General features: G+C 35.1%; 1 protein-coding gene and 1 long non-coding RNA gene across 2 annotated transcripts in view; both read right to left on the bottom strand.

The window, feature by feature from the left end:
• LOC107661333 (serine/Arginine-related protein 53-like) overlaps positions 1–11464 on the bottom strand; it is a 151133-nt gene extending 139669 nt beyond the window's left edge. Inside the window, exons 1-2 of the mRNA XM_016450854.1 lie at positions 11438–11464; positions 11124–11337 (exon numbers count right to left, since the gene is read on the bottom strand). Of these exons, the coding sequence (XP_016306340.1) occupies positions 11124–11337; positions 11438–11464 (241 nt within the window). The remainder of the gene's footprint in view (positions 1–11123; positions 11338–11437) is intronic.
• A 4636-nt stretch (positions 11465–16100) lies between these two features.
• LOC107661336 (uncharacterized) lies at positions 16101–17264 on the bottom strand. Its single transcript, XR_001631094.1, has 2 exons — positions 17139–17264; positions 16101–16523 (listed from the first exon to the last, which is right to left on the bottom strand). It is a non-coding gene; the product is annotated as an uncharacterized LOC107661336 (long non-coding RNA).
• Positions 17265–17875: the final 611 nt, after the last annotated feature.

The following is a 17875-nucleotide window of genomic DNA, read 5'->3' as shown; positions in this document are numbered from 1 at the left end:
CTCACTTATGCCCCTCTTTGGTAAATAAAAGTTTCTGACAACTAAGGCCAGCAGCGTTTGACTAGCCTTTAGAGGAGATAATAAAAAAAGCACACACTCGGGACAGAGGGAGAGAAGAAAGAGCGAGGATGAGTGGAGAGCTGTCTCTTAGATTGAGGATACTAGAGCATCTTGATTTGATGAAACGCAGAACACACACCTGAACCATGCTAGAACACACATGCTAAAAGAAGCTTAGGCTTAGGTTTGCATCGACTCGGCTAATGTGTGTTCTGTTAGGTCCCTCTCTGAAGCTACGCCAGCGTGTTTAGGAGGGGTTATGGACAGAGACGTTAAAAAATAACTGAAAATAGCTGATTTCCTGCTCCTCCTGTAAAAAAAAAATACATGCAATACCAATGCTAGCCATTCAAAGAAAAAACACAGCAACAATAGAAAATAAAATAAAGCAAAGATCAGTGACATCACATGCTGCCATATCACTGATCTCTTGCCCTGTAAACTTCTAAACATGTAATGAAAGGTCTTATCCACATCGCTTTGCAGACGCAAGTACCTTCCAAACACAAAATGTATATAATATGGTGCATGCAATTCATGTCTGATGTCTGAATCATATTCACAAGACGAGTGCCAATTAACATCAGAACACTTGGTTTTGCAGATTGGTATTGACCACAATTGTGAATGTTGACTGTTTAGTTTGTATGCATTGTGTACATTTGATGCAGAATAAAGATAAAGCCAGAAATTACTACTTATTCAGGTTTTAGGTTACAGGCTTGCTCGAACAAACTACGTTTCCCATTATTCTTTGAAGCAGAACGAAAGAAGTGATAAAATGCATAGACAAAGCTAACATGCAACTGGTGCACAATACCCATCTTTTGTCAAAAAGTGGAAAAAAGAGAAATAAATCTGTAATTGCTCAACACATCCACTGTTTTTGCACTTAAAGGCAGCTTTATGTAGTGGTTCAGGTGTGTTTAATTGGGGTTGGAGCTAAACTCTGCAGGACACCGGCCCTCCAGGACCGAGCTTGGGCACCCATGTAGTAGAGAGTCATTCTTTTTTATGCATGCATCTTTTGAGCTCTGTAACTGCATGTGCTGAAATATTTGTAATGTATTGTTATACAATTAAATGAAGAAATATGCTCTGGTCAAGCTTAGGCACTTACACATTATTAAGTAAAGCTTTTTCACCCAGTGGCAAAAAATGAAACTAACCCCTGAACCTGTTAGCTGTCTGATTACTGTTCTTGAAAGGAAGTCTACGGCAGCCCATAGAATCACTAGAGTTGTGAACATTGGCACAGAGGGGTTGAGCTTCAATCTGACCAGTTTTGGGGTCAGTCTTTCAATCCCTCTAGAGTCAAGGGTCAAAGTTGCACTGATGTTCAGGGTAAAAACTTCTGAACCATTCGGCCTTGCAACAAAATTCATATTTCGTCTACTTCCTGAGCACAAGCAGAGATTTCCATGTTGTTGTTGTTTTTTTCGCTACTCCTCCCACAAATGTTGCTCAGATGACCATGACAATTCCTGATATTTTCAGTATCAGAAATTGTTATTGAGAAACATCTTCATGAATTTGACGACAAGCAGACCAAATCAGACTTGGGGTTGTTTCTCTGCAAAGCTTTGGTGCACTGAGACAAAACTCGGTACATGTTATATCACAAGCATGACCTAGGGCTATGTGCACAGATTCAGCACAGCACCACCTACTGGTAAACAATTATGTTTGTTTGTTTTTCAGGGCTTTCGATTTACCTTGTTAATTTAGTGCAATTATGGAGAAAAAAGAAATGTGTTAAAATTATCGACACATTTAATGCACCTGTCATCTTACACTGCATGCAGTTGCTTAGTAATGAGAAAAATGCAACCGAACACTGCTTAGCCCTCTGAAGTGAAATTTTACATTTAAAATGCATCCAGATGGAACTAGGGGTGTGCGATATGTGTTGTCTACCATATTACAGTAAATAAATGTGCAAGCTCACATTATTCTGTATGTCTCCCACTTTACAAAAAACAAAAGCAGGCCTTGAGAGGTCATACTTTTACTGCCTGATGAAGCTTATAGAATGCAGTTAGGATGACTATAAAATTCAAGATACAGGGGCAAAAAGTGTCCTTTTTTGTTTTATATTTTAAGCAATCTCATGAGCAAGAGTATAGTTTTTCACAAATATCAGTACAATTGCAAATGTCTTATTGATTTTCAATATATATTTTAGACACAATATTGGCTACCCACCCCCCCCCTCTATTTCACCAACGAAAATAATATTCGTTGTGAAAGCGAAACTACTTTGTTTGGTCTTCCAAAAGAGGACGATATCCGCTTCATCATGCCTAGAGCTGATCTGTGCTGGTCGCTAGAAACAATAATGTACAGTATGTGGAAAATAATGTTTTTTTAACTTTAAACTGCATTCATTACACTCATTACACCAAATACACAAAATAATGTTCTTTTTAGCAGCATCATATGACCCCTTTAATAAGTCATGAGTCTTATGTGTTTGAAATCAATGACTCACTCATTAAGACAGTGGCTTGCTGACACTTACCGGCGGATTTAGTTTATAAGCTTAAACTCTTTTTTTTAAATTTGATTTAAAAAAATATATATATATCTTAGCATTATTTATACAAATGCTATTGCAGTGTATGTGCATTCAAAACTTAGATATTTACATTTATCAAAGCTCAATTAAGCATTGTCATATAAATAACCAGTATAGAAACGTGACAAAAAGATTTGAATTTGAATTTTGTAAATCGGAATGCTATAAGTAACATAACAGAATTGTACAGAATTGTATATTAAAGAGCAGACTTATTTTTTTTCTCTTTTTTTAATTATTATTTTTTTAGAAAGGAAATTATCTGTATATATTATGAAATTACATCTTCAAATTTTTCAGATAAGGAAGAATATCAAAACTCCGAAATTAAAATTAAATATGTATTCTATTATGAGGTAGTTGGTGATACACAGCCCTATAGAAGAGGAGGAGAGGGTAGCCCTATAATATTTAAAAGTTAATTAAAATTTTAATTCAAAACCCTTTAATGTTGTTTTACCTGTAATATCCACAGCTCAGTGAAGATAAATAAATTGAATTTATAAAATATGTTTCAATGTTTTAACTTTTAGTTAGCACAAATCTTAATACAACTTCTTAATTAAAGGTAAATGCAGGCTGTCGTTCCTCCAAATAATCACTTAACCGTTCTAAGAATGATTCGATTAGTTAAAGCACTCCTCATTGCAGCAAAAGAGAAAAGCGGTCGGATGAAAAACACATTTGCTCACACATCATGCGATCTCCCAAATACCACACGCACATCTTTCCTGCAGTGAAAGAGTTAAATACGAATTATGACATTAATTAAACAATTTTAATTTAAACATACTGTTGACAAGAACATGACAAGATGCCTGTATGAGTGTACGTGTGATATAATGAAGGCAGCGCATTAATTTTAAACTGACTGGAACTAACTGTGCATTAAATGGTTTTAACGCACATATTCCAACCAATCAGAGTTGAGTATTTAGATAGACCATGGTATAAACTGATATATATAGAAACATGATTAATAAATGTGTTTTGTGGGTGTGTGTGTTTTGAAAATGTTTGGTTACAGGTCTATTACAGTTTGACACATTTTATTGACTATAATTATGTGGCAGTTAAAATTAACTAAAAACAAAAACTATTTATTTGACTAAAAAAATAATATGACATGACAACACTCTGACTACATTGGGTTAGGGTTAAAATATTTTCTGGTCAGAAGACAAAAACTATTACTAAAATAAACATCTGTGAAAACAGTCAGTAGTAAACAATGCAACGTACAATAAAAGGCATTTTAGATGTTTCACCAAAATATGTTTTAAGACAGCTAAACCTTGAAAATAAACATCTGTGAAAAATTTAACTTTTTAAGTCATTTATGTTACTAATATCTAAGAACATTCACAAATACACAATTTGAGTGTTCACAAGCAGTACCACATCATCTAGGCAAACATTTTCAGCAAAGATTATTCATATTAGAAATCTATACGGCAGATTCATTGAGAATGAACTGCGGCCGCTAAAAGCACTGGCTTCTGCACTCAAACATCTCTTTTCATATATATATCCTAGGCGATGATTATTTACGCCCGGTTTCATTTGCTCTGGGCAATTTTTATGAATGAAGCACAATTTAAAATGAGTCCAATTTACATAAAACGAGGCGTGTTTGTGCAGAAAGGAGCATCAGTGACGTCATTTAAATACTGAAGATGCTGCGCACTAAACTGGACTGCAGGTGGTCAGTGAATAAGACTCTAAGAATAAGAAATAAGTGTATCTGCGCTGATATGCCACGCGCAAAAGTAGAGCAACAGTTTAATGCATTCGCTGCACATGCATCAATTACAGTTACCAACCCATTATATAAAGCAAGAGAAATGCATTCAACAATAGCTGGTTCCCAGCATGCATGAGCCGCTGAGCTTGATCAAAGCAAAGATAATAAATATTAACGTCTAATGGTTTATCAGTTACTCGTGTCGAGGGCATAAGACTGCGAGTCTCTATGGGTCTTATTTCTGACTGCTCTGGAAAAGAGCGGAGCGTTGAACAGCACACCAGAATCCACACCCTTCTAACTTTATGTATTTCTCTTGCATACTTGTTTATTTATTTATGGGGGCCAAAGAGTGTAATATGCCCAACTGAACTGCCCTAATCTTCTTTCCCGCAATATTTCCATTCCGCAGTTATTGTTCTCATTCTCTGAATAATATCCTCCACTCCTTGGGTCTTTTTTTTTCTTTCTGTGGGCCCTATTCTTTTCTTCTCTTTCCCGTTCTCATATTCTCTATCTGGTACGGCACTTGCTCATATCCTGTCAGTGTATCAATCAAAGAGAGCTGTCCACTCAATTCACACCTGATTTATCAGTCTGCCTCATCCCAAACGCCATTATTAGACCCAAACCTTTTTAACGCGACAGTGACAGATGGCAGGCCCGACCCAGGTAACCCGCTTCACTTTAGGCTCGTTCAGTCAGCTTTCACTGATCAGGCTCAACCCGAGAGAAATCAAATCCAATAACATGCCTCAAAATAAAGAATACAGCGAAAACTAATACGAGCACGCTTACTAATGAGAGGACTTTCATTTAAGTCACTCGTAATACAGCGAATGGTTCATTCAAAACCTGCTATAGTGCTTTCATTAGGGTTGAAAGATATTGATTTAACATCCAAAACACACATGATCTTCTTCCAATTTAGTAGTTTTACAGTCAGTAGTAAACAATGCAACTTACAGTGAAGTGCACATTAGATGTTTCACTAAAATATGTTTTAAGACAGCTAAAACTTAAGGACCATATGTTTCATACTAAACTTAAAGTAGGGGTGCGCCGATCCGATATTCAGTATCGGTATCGCTCCGATACTGGCATTTTCTGCTGGATCGGGGTATCGGTCAGACGAGACTGATCCAAATCCGATATCTTCGGATTGCTTCGTGACTCCGTGTTGCTTCGAGCGTGTCATTCTGCGCACGGTGACGCTCCGTATAGGAGCCTTTCATGTTATAATACTTTTGCGCAATGAAAGATTGTTAATAGCCTTTCTTGTTCTGTCTTATCTATCAAAAAATTAAAAAAAAAAAAAAAAAAACTGTGCTGGTATCGGTATTGTCCGATACTAAGAACTTTTGGTATCGGATCGGTATTGGTTCTGAAAAAATGGTATCGTGCCACCCCTAATAATTATATTTACTTGTTTTTCATGAATGTATATTACAATAAAAAGAGCAATGTGTAACATTTTACCAGATTACACCTATTTACTTTTATTTTTCCCCCCACTAAATAATGTTTTTTCTCTAAATGTTTAGATTAGATTTTATAAAATTATTGTGAACTCATCATTTTTCAGAGTAACTTTTGCTGCTGAATTATCAACTAACCTTGTTTATAATAGTATTTTTCTCACAGATTATGATTATATATTTTTTTATTTGTTATTTTTCTTTATAATGAAGTTGTCTATATTTAGCAGACTGTGTGTAATACACAAAAGAGTGATGATCAGGTCAACACACACTGAGTTATAGAAATAAAAAAATAAAAAAAACTGTGCTGGTATCGGATTGGTATCAGTATTGTCCGATACTCAGAACTTTTGGTATCGGATCGGGATCGGTTCTGAAAAAATGGTATCGTGCCACCCCTAACTTAAAGATGCTGAATGAAAATGTTACACATACAGTAAATATGGTCACAGTTTAGTTTGGGTACCAATTCTCACTATTAATTAAGACTTTTGTCTCAATAAACTTTTAATTTGCTGCTAATTAATAGTTAGTCAGGTAGTTGTTAAGTTTACAGTGCCGTTCAAAAGTTTGGGATCAGTAAGATTTTTATTACTTTTTAAAGAAGTCTCTTCTGCTCATCAAGCCTGCATTTATTTGATCAAAAATACAGAAAAAAAAAACAGTAAAATTGTGAAATATTATTGCAATTTAAAATAGCTGTTTTCTATATTAATATACTTTAAAATGTAATTTATTTCTGTGATCAAAGCTGTATTTTCAGCATCATTACTCCAGTCTTCAGTGTCACATGATCTTCAGAAATCATTCTAATATGCTGATTTATTATCAGTGCTGGAAACTGTTTGCAGCTTAATATTTTTTGGAACCTGTTATACTTTTTCAGGATTCTTTGACGAATAAAAAGTTAAAAAAGAACAGCATTTACTTAAAATAGAAATATTTTCCAACAATATACACTACCGTTTAAATGTTTGGGGTCAGTATTTTTTTCTTTCTATTTTTGAAAGAAATTATACTTTTATTCAACAAAGATGTGTTAAATTGATAAAAAGTGACAGTAAAGACTTCAGAATGATTTCTGAAGATCATGTGACACTGAAGACTGGAGTAATGATGCTGAAAATACAGCTTTGATCACAGACATAAATTATATTTTAAAGTATATTAAAATAGAACACTGTTATTTTAAACTGTAATAATATTTCACAATTTTACTGTTTTTTCTGTATTTTTTATCAAATAAATGCAGGCTTGATGAGCAGAAGAGACTTCTTTATAAAACATAAACTGAGCTCAGGGGTGGATTAAGAGATCTATAATATGGACATGCAGAATAAGACATTAATATGTGCTTTATAAGTGCTAATAACATCCAATATGCTAGAAATATGCATGATAATAAGCAACTAGTGAGAACTGGTCCCTAAACTAAAGTGCTACGGGAAATACACTTTGTATAGGGCTGTCGATTTAACACGTTAATCTAATTAATTAGTTATGATGCAAGGCAACAACTCACTGTGTGATGTAGCCTATAGAATGCGGTTATATGCCCCTAAAATAAAAAAATGTCCCTGTTTGAGTTTTTGCTTCATATTTATATCATGTGATATAGTTAAGCAATATCACACGAGCAACAAGTGCAGTATCACATGAGTGCTGTTTTTGTCCCAAGCAGCACGAATACAAATGTGATAGTGATTTTATGCAACAGTTCAATTAATAAGAACTTAATATTGTTATATTTTAGACACAATATTGTCAATTTTGCCAATGTATATATTACCTATTAAAGTCACTGCAGAACTGTTGTGCGTCTGGAATCATGTGAACCAATTATTCAATGGCCCGTTCATAAAGAGAGTCATTTTACTTCATTCCTGAATGAATCATCAAATTTTGAACGAATCAAATGAATGAATGAATGAATGACCTATTCTTTAAGACATTTACCACCACTCACTGGCAGTTCTAGTTTTTTATTTAGAGTACAATTTCATTAAAAAACTATTTCACATTTACATAATAATAATAAAAAAATCTGAAAATAAAAATAAAAAACTATTTATAATTAAAGGGACATTTCGCCCAAAAAAACAAATATATCTTTTTATGCAACAGTTCAATTAATAAGAACTTAATATTGTTATATTTTAGACACAATATTGTCAATTTTGCCAATGTATATATTACCTATTAAAGTCACTGCAGAACTGTTGTGCGTCTGGAATCATGTGAACCAATTATTCAATGGCCCGTTCATAAAGAGAGTCATTTTACTTCATTCCTGAATGAATCATCAAATTTTGAACGAATCAAATGAATGAATGAATGAATGACCTATTCTTTAAGACATTTACCACCACTCACTGGCAGTTCTAGTTTTTTATTTAGAGTACAATTTCATTAAAAAACTATACATAATAATAATAATAATAATAAAAAAATCTGAAAATAAAAATAAAAAACTATTTATAATTAAAGGGACATTTCACCCAAAAAAACAAATATATATATTTTTTTTTTTAAAGCTACATTTTGTAATATCTACCTTGTGTAACACAATATAAATGATCTTTTGGGGGTGAGTCTCAGACAAATTTGATGTGCGATTAATATGCTATTAATTAGACTATTTAAATGACAATGTGTAATTAATTTGATTAAAATTTATAATCCTAATCCTCAAGCCCTAATAAGTTACCTAAAACCAAGAGAAATAATGCCTGTAATATCTATCCAGTGTAATTGATAATGAACACATGACAAATGCAAGGATTTGTGTTTGAGTTTCAAAACTAAACACACGTCAGCCTGCGCAGTGCCATCGTGTGCCGAATCTTTTAATTATTTACCATATTCTTGTTCCTTTTCCATCTGTTTTCAAATAGAGACTGGAATTACAGAATACATCGGTGCCAAACATGACCTCAGGAGTCAACAGTGAGAAACTAATAAATCTATTACGTTCAGAAAACAGCTTTCACATAAACTAAACAAACCGAACTCTGACATCATACAGACTCGCAGGCCAGAGACTGTGAAAAAGCTTCACGTTTCTTCATCGCCTAAACTTTATAAAACAGTTTTGCTATTTAGCAAATGCTTTCATCCAAGTCACCTTAACTTAAGCATCCTTAAGCAGCATCCTTGAGAGGACCGATGCAGTCACCTTCTAGTTATCAGTCCAGATGTTAGCTACTATTTTCAGCAGTTCATAACTAAATTATTTCACGTCAGATAATCTCATTCCCATAAGGTAAGAGTTACCATATAAAATGCTGAATCGGCACCCAATTTAACCCTTAATTCAACATGGCCCTGATGCTATAAACCCTGTTAATCTGTGTCAATCTAACTAAGATATGAATGAAAGATTTGCCGGCTTATTTAAACGATGCCAGCATCTCCTACAGCCGAACACAAGCAAACAAAGGCTTTAGCCTGTATGCATTATGAAAGCCATCCGTACACTTCTAAAGCCTTCAACAAAACTCTCCTTCATTTGCACACATTTGCAATGGTAATGCAATAGCCTACCTTTAAAAACAAAAAGCCTACTGTTCTTATTCCTGTGTGCATGAGAGTTTACTTTAAATAAAAAATGAAATAAACAGCCGATGGATAATCATATTTTAGCTGCATTAATTCATCAACCTAAGTGCCCCGTTTTCTTCCGAGCTCCAAACAGGCACAAGGGCAGACAAATGTGGACTGACCCAAGGGTGCTTGTGCCAGTACTTAATTAATACAGACAAAAACAATAATAATCGACACTAATAACCCCTGTAATGAGTGTGAGTATCTGTGTGCGCTGGACAAGAGTGGCTCTGCGAACAGAAGGTCTTTAATGGCAACCTGTCATACGCTAATTAACCAAGCACATGTTAGCATCTGAGTCCAAATGTTGGAGAAGAAAATCACTGCTGCTGCTGCTGCTGATGATGATGATGATGTGGCCGACTTGTGTTTTTAGCAAATAAATAAAAGTGGCATTTGATTTGTACAGAAATAACATTTCATGGGGAAAAAAAGTCTGTACCTGCACTATTAAAAAATTTATTTATTTTTTGTTAACCCTTGAGCATCAATTTGAAAAAGTTACACAGAGGTCATAAAAATATATATATTTATATTTTTTTCCGCTTTCACTGTCATTGATCTTTTTACTAACGTTAGTCCTGATCATAATTACCAAAAATTCATTCATTTTCAGGATTTTAACCCTTTAAATACCAGTTTGTTTGTTTTTTACGTAATACCACTATTGTTTTTATGGGAGAAACACACAAACACACACACACAAATCTATTAACTTCCATATATTAAATGCTAAGATTTTTCCCCCCAAGACACATTACATGCTAATCAATAATTTTGATGCGTTATTATTTTAGTGCAATGTAAGAATTAAATAAACAAATAAATAAACAAACTACCATTCACACAAACCTCTGATATCCACATGAATACATCAACACAATTATAATTACAACATTTCCAATTCAAATTCAAATCTTAGCAGAAGCAGAAGACAGAAAAAAAAAAACTTGCTCCATAGGCCAAACCTGCAGAAAATTGTGCTATCACGTGGAAAATAGTAAGAATTACAAAAAAATAGTAAAAATAATTAACAAAGAATGCATGATTTTATGATTAAATGGCACTGGGATTAAATATTGCTGTTTTAATGGGGACATTTTTGTCCATATTGTCCTGATTGTATCTATTTTTTGTACATAGAGTAATAGATTTATTAAAGGAAATGAGAGTAAAATATTAAAATATCAATAAAAATACACATCTTTGACAACATTTATAGTGCTTGCATTAACACTGCAGCCAAAAAAAAAAAGAAAAAGACAAAATTGTCCCTAAGAACGCACAAGGGTTAAAACAGTTTCAAAGTAAATCCTACTCCTCTTTTTTTTTTCAGTGTTTTTGGTCTGTTCTATTGTCCACCAGTAAAAAAAAATCATAACTATGATTGCGCAATGATTCATAATGAGCACAAACAGTGCATGAAAATTCACTCACAAAATTTTAACGTTGCTTCATATGATTGACTTACATATAAAATGACCTGAAGTTTCCTACTCAAAACCATTTAAAACAGTATAATCACTTGTTTTCTTCTAAGAAGCAAAACTATTTACTTTGGAAAGGTAAATGAAGTCTTTTTACATTCATTCCACCAATGCTAAGGACCAGTTATTTACATAACTACTTACAGTCATCATAATGCGCTTGTGCTTACCTTCTATTGCAGCTGCGGGATTGAGACCTGTGGGACCTGTGGCTCCGCCCCCGTCTGTGCTCCGGCTCCGCCCCATCAGTGCTCCGGCTCCACCTCCTGTCTGTGCTTCGGCTCCGCCTCCTGTCTGTGCTTCGGCTCCGCCCCATCTGTGCTCCGGCTCCTCCTCCTGTGACTGGACCCTCTGGAGGAGCTGCTGTTGGAGCGGTTTCTGTGCCTGCAACACCAGTAACAAGAGCCCATTAAACACACAGAGAGAGAGAGAGAGAGAGTGTGTGTGGTTTCCTTACTGCATCTGTCTGACCAACACAACACACTCTCACTGCATACTGTGTTATATTCATAGAGGTGTCAGCATGTTTCAGAGTTCAGCTATAAAGTGTATAAATGTCAACTTTTCAAACAGATTTCATGAACACTGTCCCTTCTGCCATTGCTTGAACAAACAGAAATTCCCAGACCAGCAAACGCGTTTACACTCTTTAGGTTCTTATCCAACGAAAGCTTTACATACAGTTGAATCTGTCAGGGTTTCTGATGGTAAATTTAAGACTTTTTAAAGACCTTTTTAAGAGCAAGTGAAGAAAAATTAAGAACCAGATTGAATATGTGAATGTTCTCTAGGAAGTCTAGGAAGCACAAAATTGTATTGGCAACACTTCAAAGTTTAACAACTTCCAATAGATCTCCATTACTTTTTCATTCATTTTATCAATAAAAAATATGCCTTAACTAGAAAATGGAGATAACTTTAGCTGTACTTTTTTGAAAACACAGCAAAAAGTGCCGTTCTTGATTAGTATTTTTGTCTTGTTTTCCAGTGCAAATGTGTAAAGATTTTTAAATCAAGATGCATTTACTTAAGAAGCAAAATGACTTAAAATATGAAGTCTTGTTTTATGAGAAACTGATCAACATGGAATGAGTTTATGATTAAAACAAGAACTAATATCTGTCATTGGGCTCAGGGCAATACAATTAATTCAAAGGGAAATGAAGTTTTCACACCACATTTACAGATGTTTACTCTTCTTTTAAGCGGAAACTTGCTTCATTTTTTTTTACATTTTTCAGAAAAATCATCTCTTTTTGCATCTCAAGTAAATGCATTTAAGGAAGTTTAAATATTTGGACTGGTAGACAAGACAAAAACACTGAGGAAGGTATTATTATTTTTATTTTATTTTTTGCAATGCATGCAACAATAGAAGCCAAGACTGTATGAATTCAAGACTTTTTGCTCTGATTTAAGACCCACAAAAACCCTGATATGTAGATAATAATGGGAAAATAAAAATATTTTACATTCTAAAAATAAATTTAAAAAAATCACATTTTTAAAGAAATAGTTCACCCAAAAATGTTTCGATTAGTTTTGGATGAACTATCCAGACATCTGTGTACAGTCAGCCAGCATGACTCTCTGCACTATGTTTAGAAAGGCTGACATCATGAATATAGACCCGTCTGACTGCATTATTTGAACTAATCAACTCTATTTCCCTCTCTGTTTTCTCTCCAATGAGCAGCTGTCAACTTCCCTATTCTCTACTCTAGCTGATAGATCACGACTTCTTAGAGCCACTTTCAAAAGCTAAATCAAAAGCGTGACCCCATTCCCCACGTCATGAATGAATAAAATGTTTATCTAAAAACCATAATTAAATTTATTATGCATTTCTGCATCTGATGGCACCCGGCTGCATACCTCTAAAGCTTTAGTGGCAGTGGCTCAGGCAGCGGGCCGTCTCTCTGCATCACTGTGTCAGCAAGCGAGGAGAAAGTTCATGTTTGTGCTGTTTTACAGAGCATGAGGAATGAATTGCATCTGCAAAAAAAGACTGCTCTTAAAGACTGTTCTGACAGCATATGGGTCAATGACATGACACTTGTTTTGTCTGTCTATTCATTCATAAATGTGTATGTGTGTGTGGTGTGTGAAATATTAAACTTATATGTAAAAAGTATTAAACTTTTCAAAAAATATACAAAAATGTAATGAATGTAATAAAAAACGCACTGACAATAATTACGTAAATACTGTATTTTTTCATGTCTGTGCAAATCTAAGTAAATGTATGTTACAGAAAAGAAATACAAATACTCATGAGATCACATACATGTTTAAATACATCAGTTTGAGTTATTATACAAGTAGAAAACAAAGGATAAAAACATTATCAAACTCTTTACATATAAGCTAATTAAACTATAATAATTTGTAAAATACAATGAAGGACTCACTATTTGTACACAGTATTTTAATGTATTAACAATGTAGAGACTAGAATTTATAAACTGAATTTATTAAGAATTTATGGCATAATTATAATTAAGCTTTTGCTCACTAAATCAAAGTCATGCACAACATGAAGACTCATGAAGAAAATAAACACATAAAACAAAATATCATAGAGAGGATAATTTGACTTTTTTATGATTAAGTTTATTTCAGGTTTTTTATTATTTATTATGATATTTATTAATTATCAGGATATTTATTAATTATTAATTCACAACATTTAGAAAATATACATTATAACTTGAAAAATATGTTTAAAAGTGGAAAATAATGATTAAGATGGAAGCACTCGCATAAATGCAAGGTGCAAGAAAAATGCATTTTGCATAATGCCGTACACCACCATATGACACTTTCATCACGGTCTCGAGGTGTTTTAAAGCCACCTGAAATACACCCACATACTGTATGCAGTGTATTTACTGCATCAGTCTGAACAACACCGTGTTATATCCCATGTTATACACATATTTACAATCCGAATCACAAAAGTGAAAGTCTCAGTATAAGATGTTTCAGTCTTACATCATTTTTAGTTTACAGAAGCTCAGCACAGCTCCACCGGTCGGACAAACAGAGCGATGATTTACACTCTTCAGGTGAGCTTAAAGAGGGCATGAAACACCTGCAGATCTACACAGACGAGGCCACTTAACAACTCAACAGATTGACAGATGGACGTGTGGATACGGTCAACAACGACTGATCAACAGCAGTCTGTTTAGCTGCTTGACCTCCACAGACATCCTTCTTTCTGTGAGAGCAACTATTTCCCATCACATATAATGGCAACCGAGCAAGCGTCATGAATAATTTAAGTCAGGCAGACAGTGCTAAGTGACTGCATAAAGCAACGTCTGGCTTCGACAAACTGCACGTGTCTGTTTGGAGCAGCAGGTTCAGGGACTGAAGGTAAGAGTGAAGATGGATGAATGTTCAGTTTTATGAAGGTAAATCTGAGACCAAATAAATAAAATGTAAGGAATAAATTGAACACAACACGTCATTAGCAATGTTTCAAAGTTTGAAAATACAACTTCCAATAGACAAAAAAAAAAAATTTAAATTGAAAATTAAAAAAATTTAATTGAAATACATTTACTTCAGAAGCAAGATAAGAAGACTGATTTTATGAAAAACTGATCGAAAAGTGATTTTATGATTAAAACAAGATCAAATATCTGCTAATAAGTTCAGAAAAATCTATTTAATTCAAAGGGAAAACATTTGTTTTTGTTTTAAGCATTAATTTACTCAATTTTGCAGTTTCTCAGAAAACAAGACTTCATATGTTCAATTTGCATCTCAAGTAAACTTATCTTGATTTAAGAATGTTTATGGAAAACTTAAGACATAAAAATACTGAGGAAGATATTCATTTTTCATATGAGTTTATAAATACAAGACTTTCTGCTCCTATTTAAGACCTTTTGAGGCCTTAATTTGTGAAAATGCGAATTAAGACTTTTGAAGACGTGCAGAAACCCTGCCTGTGGCAAAGAGGTTTAAAGGGATAGTTCACCCAAAAATGAAAATGTGATGTTTATCTGCTTACCCCCAGGGCATCCAAGATGTAGGTGACTTTGTTTCTTCAGCAGAACACAAACTGAGATTTTTAACTCAAACCTTTGCAGTCTGTCAGTCATATAATGGAAGTGAATAGGCTCCACGGCTTCGAGAGTAAAAAAACATATACAAACAAAACCAAATTAAACCCTGCGGCTCGTGATGATACATTGAGGTCTTAAGACACAAAACGATCAGTCTGTGCAAGAAACTGAACAGTATTTATATAGTTTTTTACCTCTAATACACCGCAATGTCCGAACTGTCCTGAGCGCTTTCACAACATCCGGCACGTGACGTCAAATAAATACGGTCGGGCAAAAAATTCCACGTTGTCTGATGATATATCAAAATCGTCTTCCATTGTGATGACCTGTACTTCTAAATATCTTTAGATCATCACAGTGCCAGTGAACACGTACGCAATCCCTCTGCACTGTGTAAATAATGAGTGACGTATACGCACGACAGATCGCTTCCGCACATGCGTCTACTACCATAGATATGTATAGATGCCCTATTCGACCGCTCTAGATACGGTGATGCGTCCGCCATTTTGGAACGTATCGCGGCCCATAGAAACAGTCACTAGTGAGGCATCTACTTATATATATCTATGTCTACTATGCCAGAGCACGTACACGCATCATGCGCCGGATGTTGTGAACGCGCTAAGATCAGAGGTAAAAAACGATATAAAGGGTTTAATTTGGTTTTGTCGGTGTATGTTTTTTTTTACTCTCGAAACCGTGGAGCCCATTGACTGGGGGGTAAGCAGATAAACATCACATTTTCATTTTTGGGTGAACTATCCCTTTAATATACAGGTACTGATAACGAGGGGTTTCAAAACTGTGTGAATTCTCACGGTGACATCAGCCGATCAACGCTGTCAGGACATCAATTCAATTCAAGTTTATAGCAAAATGTGGTAGTTCTGTATGTTGTTTCAGGGTTGGCATCATCTGAGGTCCTCTGAGGGGTTGGCATCATCTCTTCTCAGGTGTTCTGGATCCAGACTGAAGCTTGTGTAAATCCTAGTTACCACGGGATGTCAAAAACATCAGTTTCAAAGTGATTTTTTTGTTTGTTTTTTAGTGCACTTTCCTTCTGGGCTCAATGTGCCAGCCGAGCAACTGGCATTGACATGAATAGGGATGCAAACTGAATAACTGCTTTAGAGCTTGTATGTGACAGGTGCATGGCAGGGAGCTTGTGATGTCAGTCAAACAAGAAAATTGTTTCAGAGCAGGAGCAAGTTATTACATTTTTTGATGAAAGATTACAGGGACAAACTTTTTTTTATATATATATTTCATTCTTCAGTGTCTACCTCCTGTCTGTGGCTCTGTTTCGGTCTCTGGAGCGCGTTCGTCTGCTGGAGTGTTTGCTGGGGCTGGTCACTCTGCTGCCAGAGGAGCTAGAGGATGAAGAACGGCCTCTCTGCCTCCTCTTCCTCCTGCTGTCCTCGCTGTCTGACGAGCGACGGCCCATGTTCACTCCGCTCGCTGGGGTAAACAGTAGGAAGGCATTGACTGTAGGGCACAAACACCTGTCTCAGATAACAGAAATGTTATGCCATCACTGTGATTCAGTCGCTCAAGCCACACATCACGCACATGCCTGATAAGGATGCAAATTACATTTTTCTAAGCTGTGAACACTCTGTTTTTTAATTAAAACGCATGCACACTCATGCAATTTAACATAAAATTATCGATTTTTCTTATTTGAGGTCTGCTACACAGTAACAGAAGTTGAAAAGAAAGCGGCAGAACATAAAACGCATGCATAAGGCAAGAAATGTGTTAAAAACGCAGGATGCGCATCAGAATTTGCATCCGTTCATATAATGTACTAAATCCCAAACCTTAATAAAACTATGCGAAACTAGCGTTAGATGCACCTCCACTGTTTACAGATCAAGTGCCTTGTTTAATGAAGGAAAATAACATAAACGGGAGAACGTAGAAACGTAATTATGAAAATTGCGTCTATAAAGGTTATAAAAACTATTAAAACCGAATTACTAGCTCGATTTCCTCCACATTTCCACGCGTTTCCTCTGACACACAAATAAACAGCACGTCTGCTAATATATTCTGACGCTTGTGTGTAAAACGGTTGATTTGTAATATTCATACTCTTACTTAGATAACGACACACACTCCTAACTGTGTCACAACAGCGACTCATAGAACAGCGCCGTGAGCCGCCGAGCAGACAGAAGTAAGCGGGCTGGAGATCATCGATGCGCGCGCGGCAGGATTTAGCAATCAAACATGATCGTCCGTCGCGTTTACATCTTCTCATGGTCAGCGTGAAATGCAACATTGTTTCTGTTCGTGCATTTCTCAGCGACAAGGTCGCCATAAGATCACATTAGTTAAACTTGGATTGTGTGTGTTATTTTTGTACTGAGAAATTGCAGGCTGAGTGAAATGGTTTTTAAAGGAAAAAGCGATTTTGAGATCAGGTTAAGCTTTCATATTTTTGGTCGGAATGTGTTATAAAATTATAATGGGCTATAGGCTAATTGTCTGTGAGATACATATAGAGACAGACAAATCTGAAAAAAAATACAAATGTGAAGGTAAAAGTAAAGGTAAACATGATTTGTCTCAAATGTTGAAGGTAAAAGTTCGACTACTTACACACAAAAAATTCTAAAAGTCAAACTAAGTCTTAGTTCCGTTGTCGCTTTTGGGAAGAAAAAAAAAACACGAAATTCTAACATCAATGTCAAGATTTAAAGATATGCATAATCTTCAACATAGCCTTGTAATAGTTTTACTCAACCTACTACAAGCCAATTACAGATTACATTAATTAATTGATATCGCCAAACACAGTCTAATAGTATGACGTCTTACTGGGGGGGGGGGGG

Source organism: Sinocyclocheilus anshuiensis, unplaced genomic scaffold (assembly GCF_001515605.1).
Source record: "Sinocyclocheilus anshuiensis isolate Anshui unplaced genomic scaffold, SAMN03320099.WGS_v1.1 scaffold707, whole genome shotgun sequence".
Taxonomy (NCBI): domain Eukaryota; kingdom Metazoa; phylum Chordata; class Actinopteri; order Cypriniformes; family Cyprinidae; genus Sinocyclocheilus; species Sinocyclocheilus anshuiensis.
This window is presented reverse-complemented; position numbering and strand designations above follow the sequence as displayed.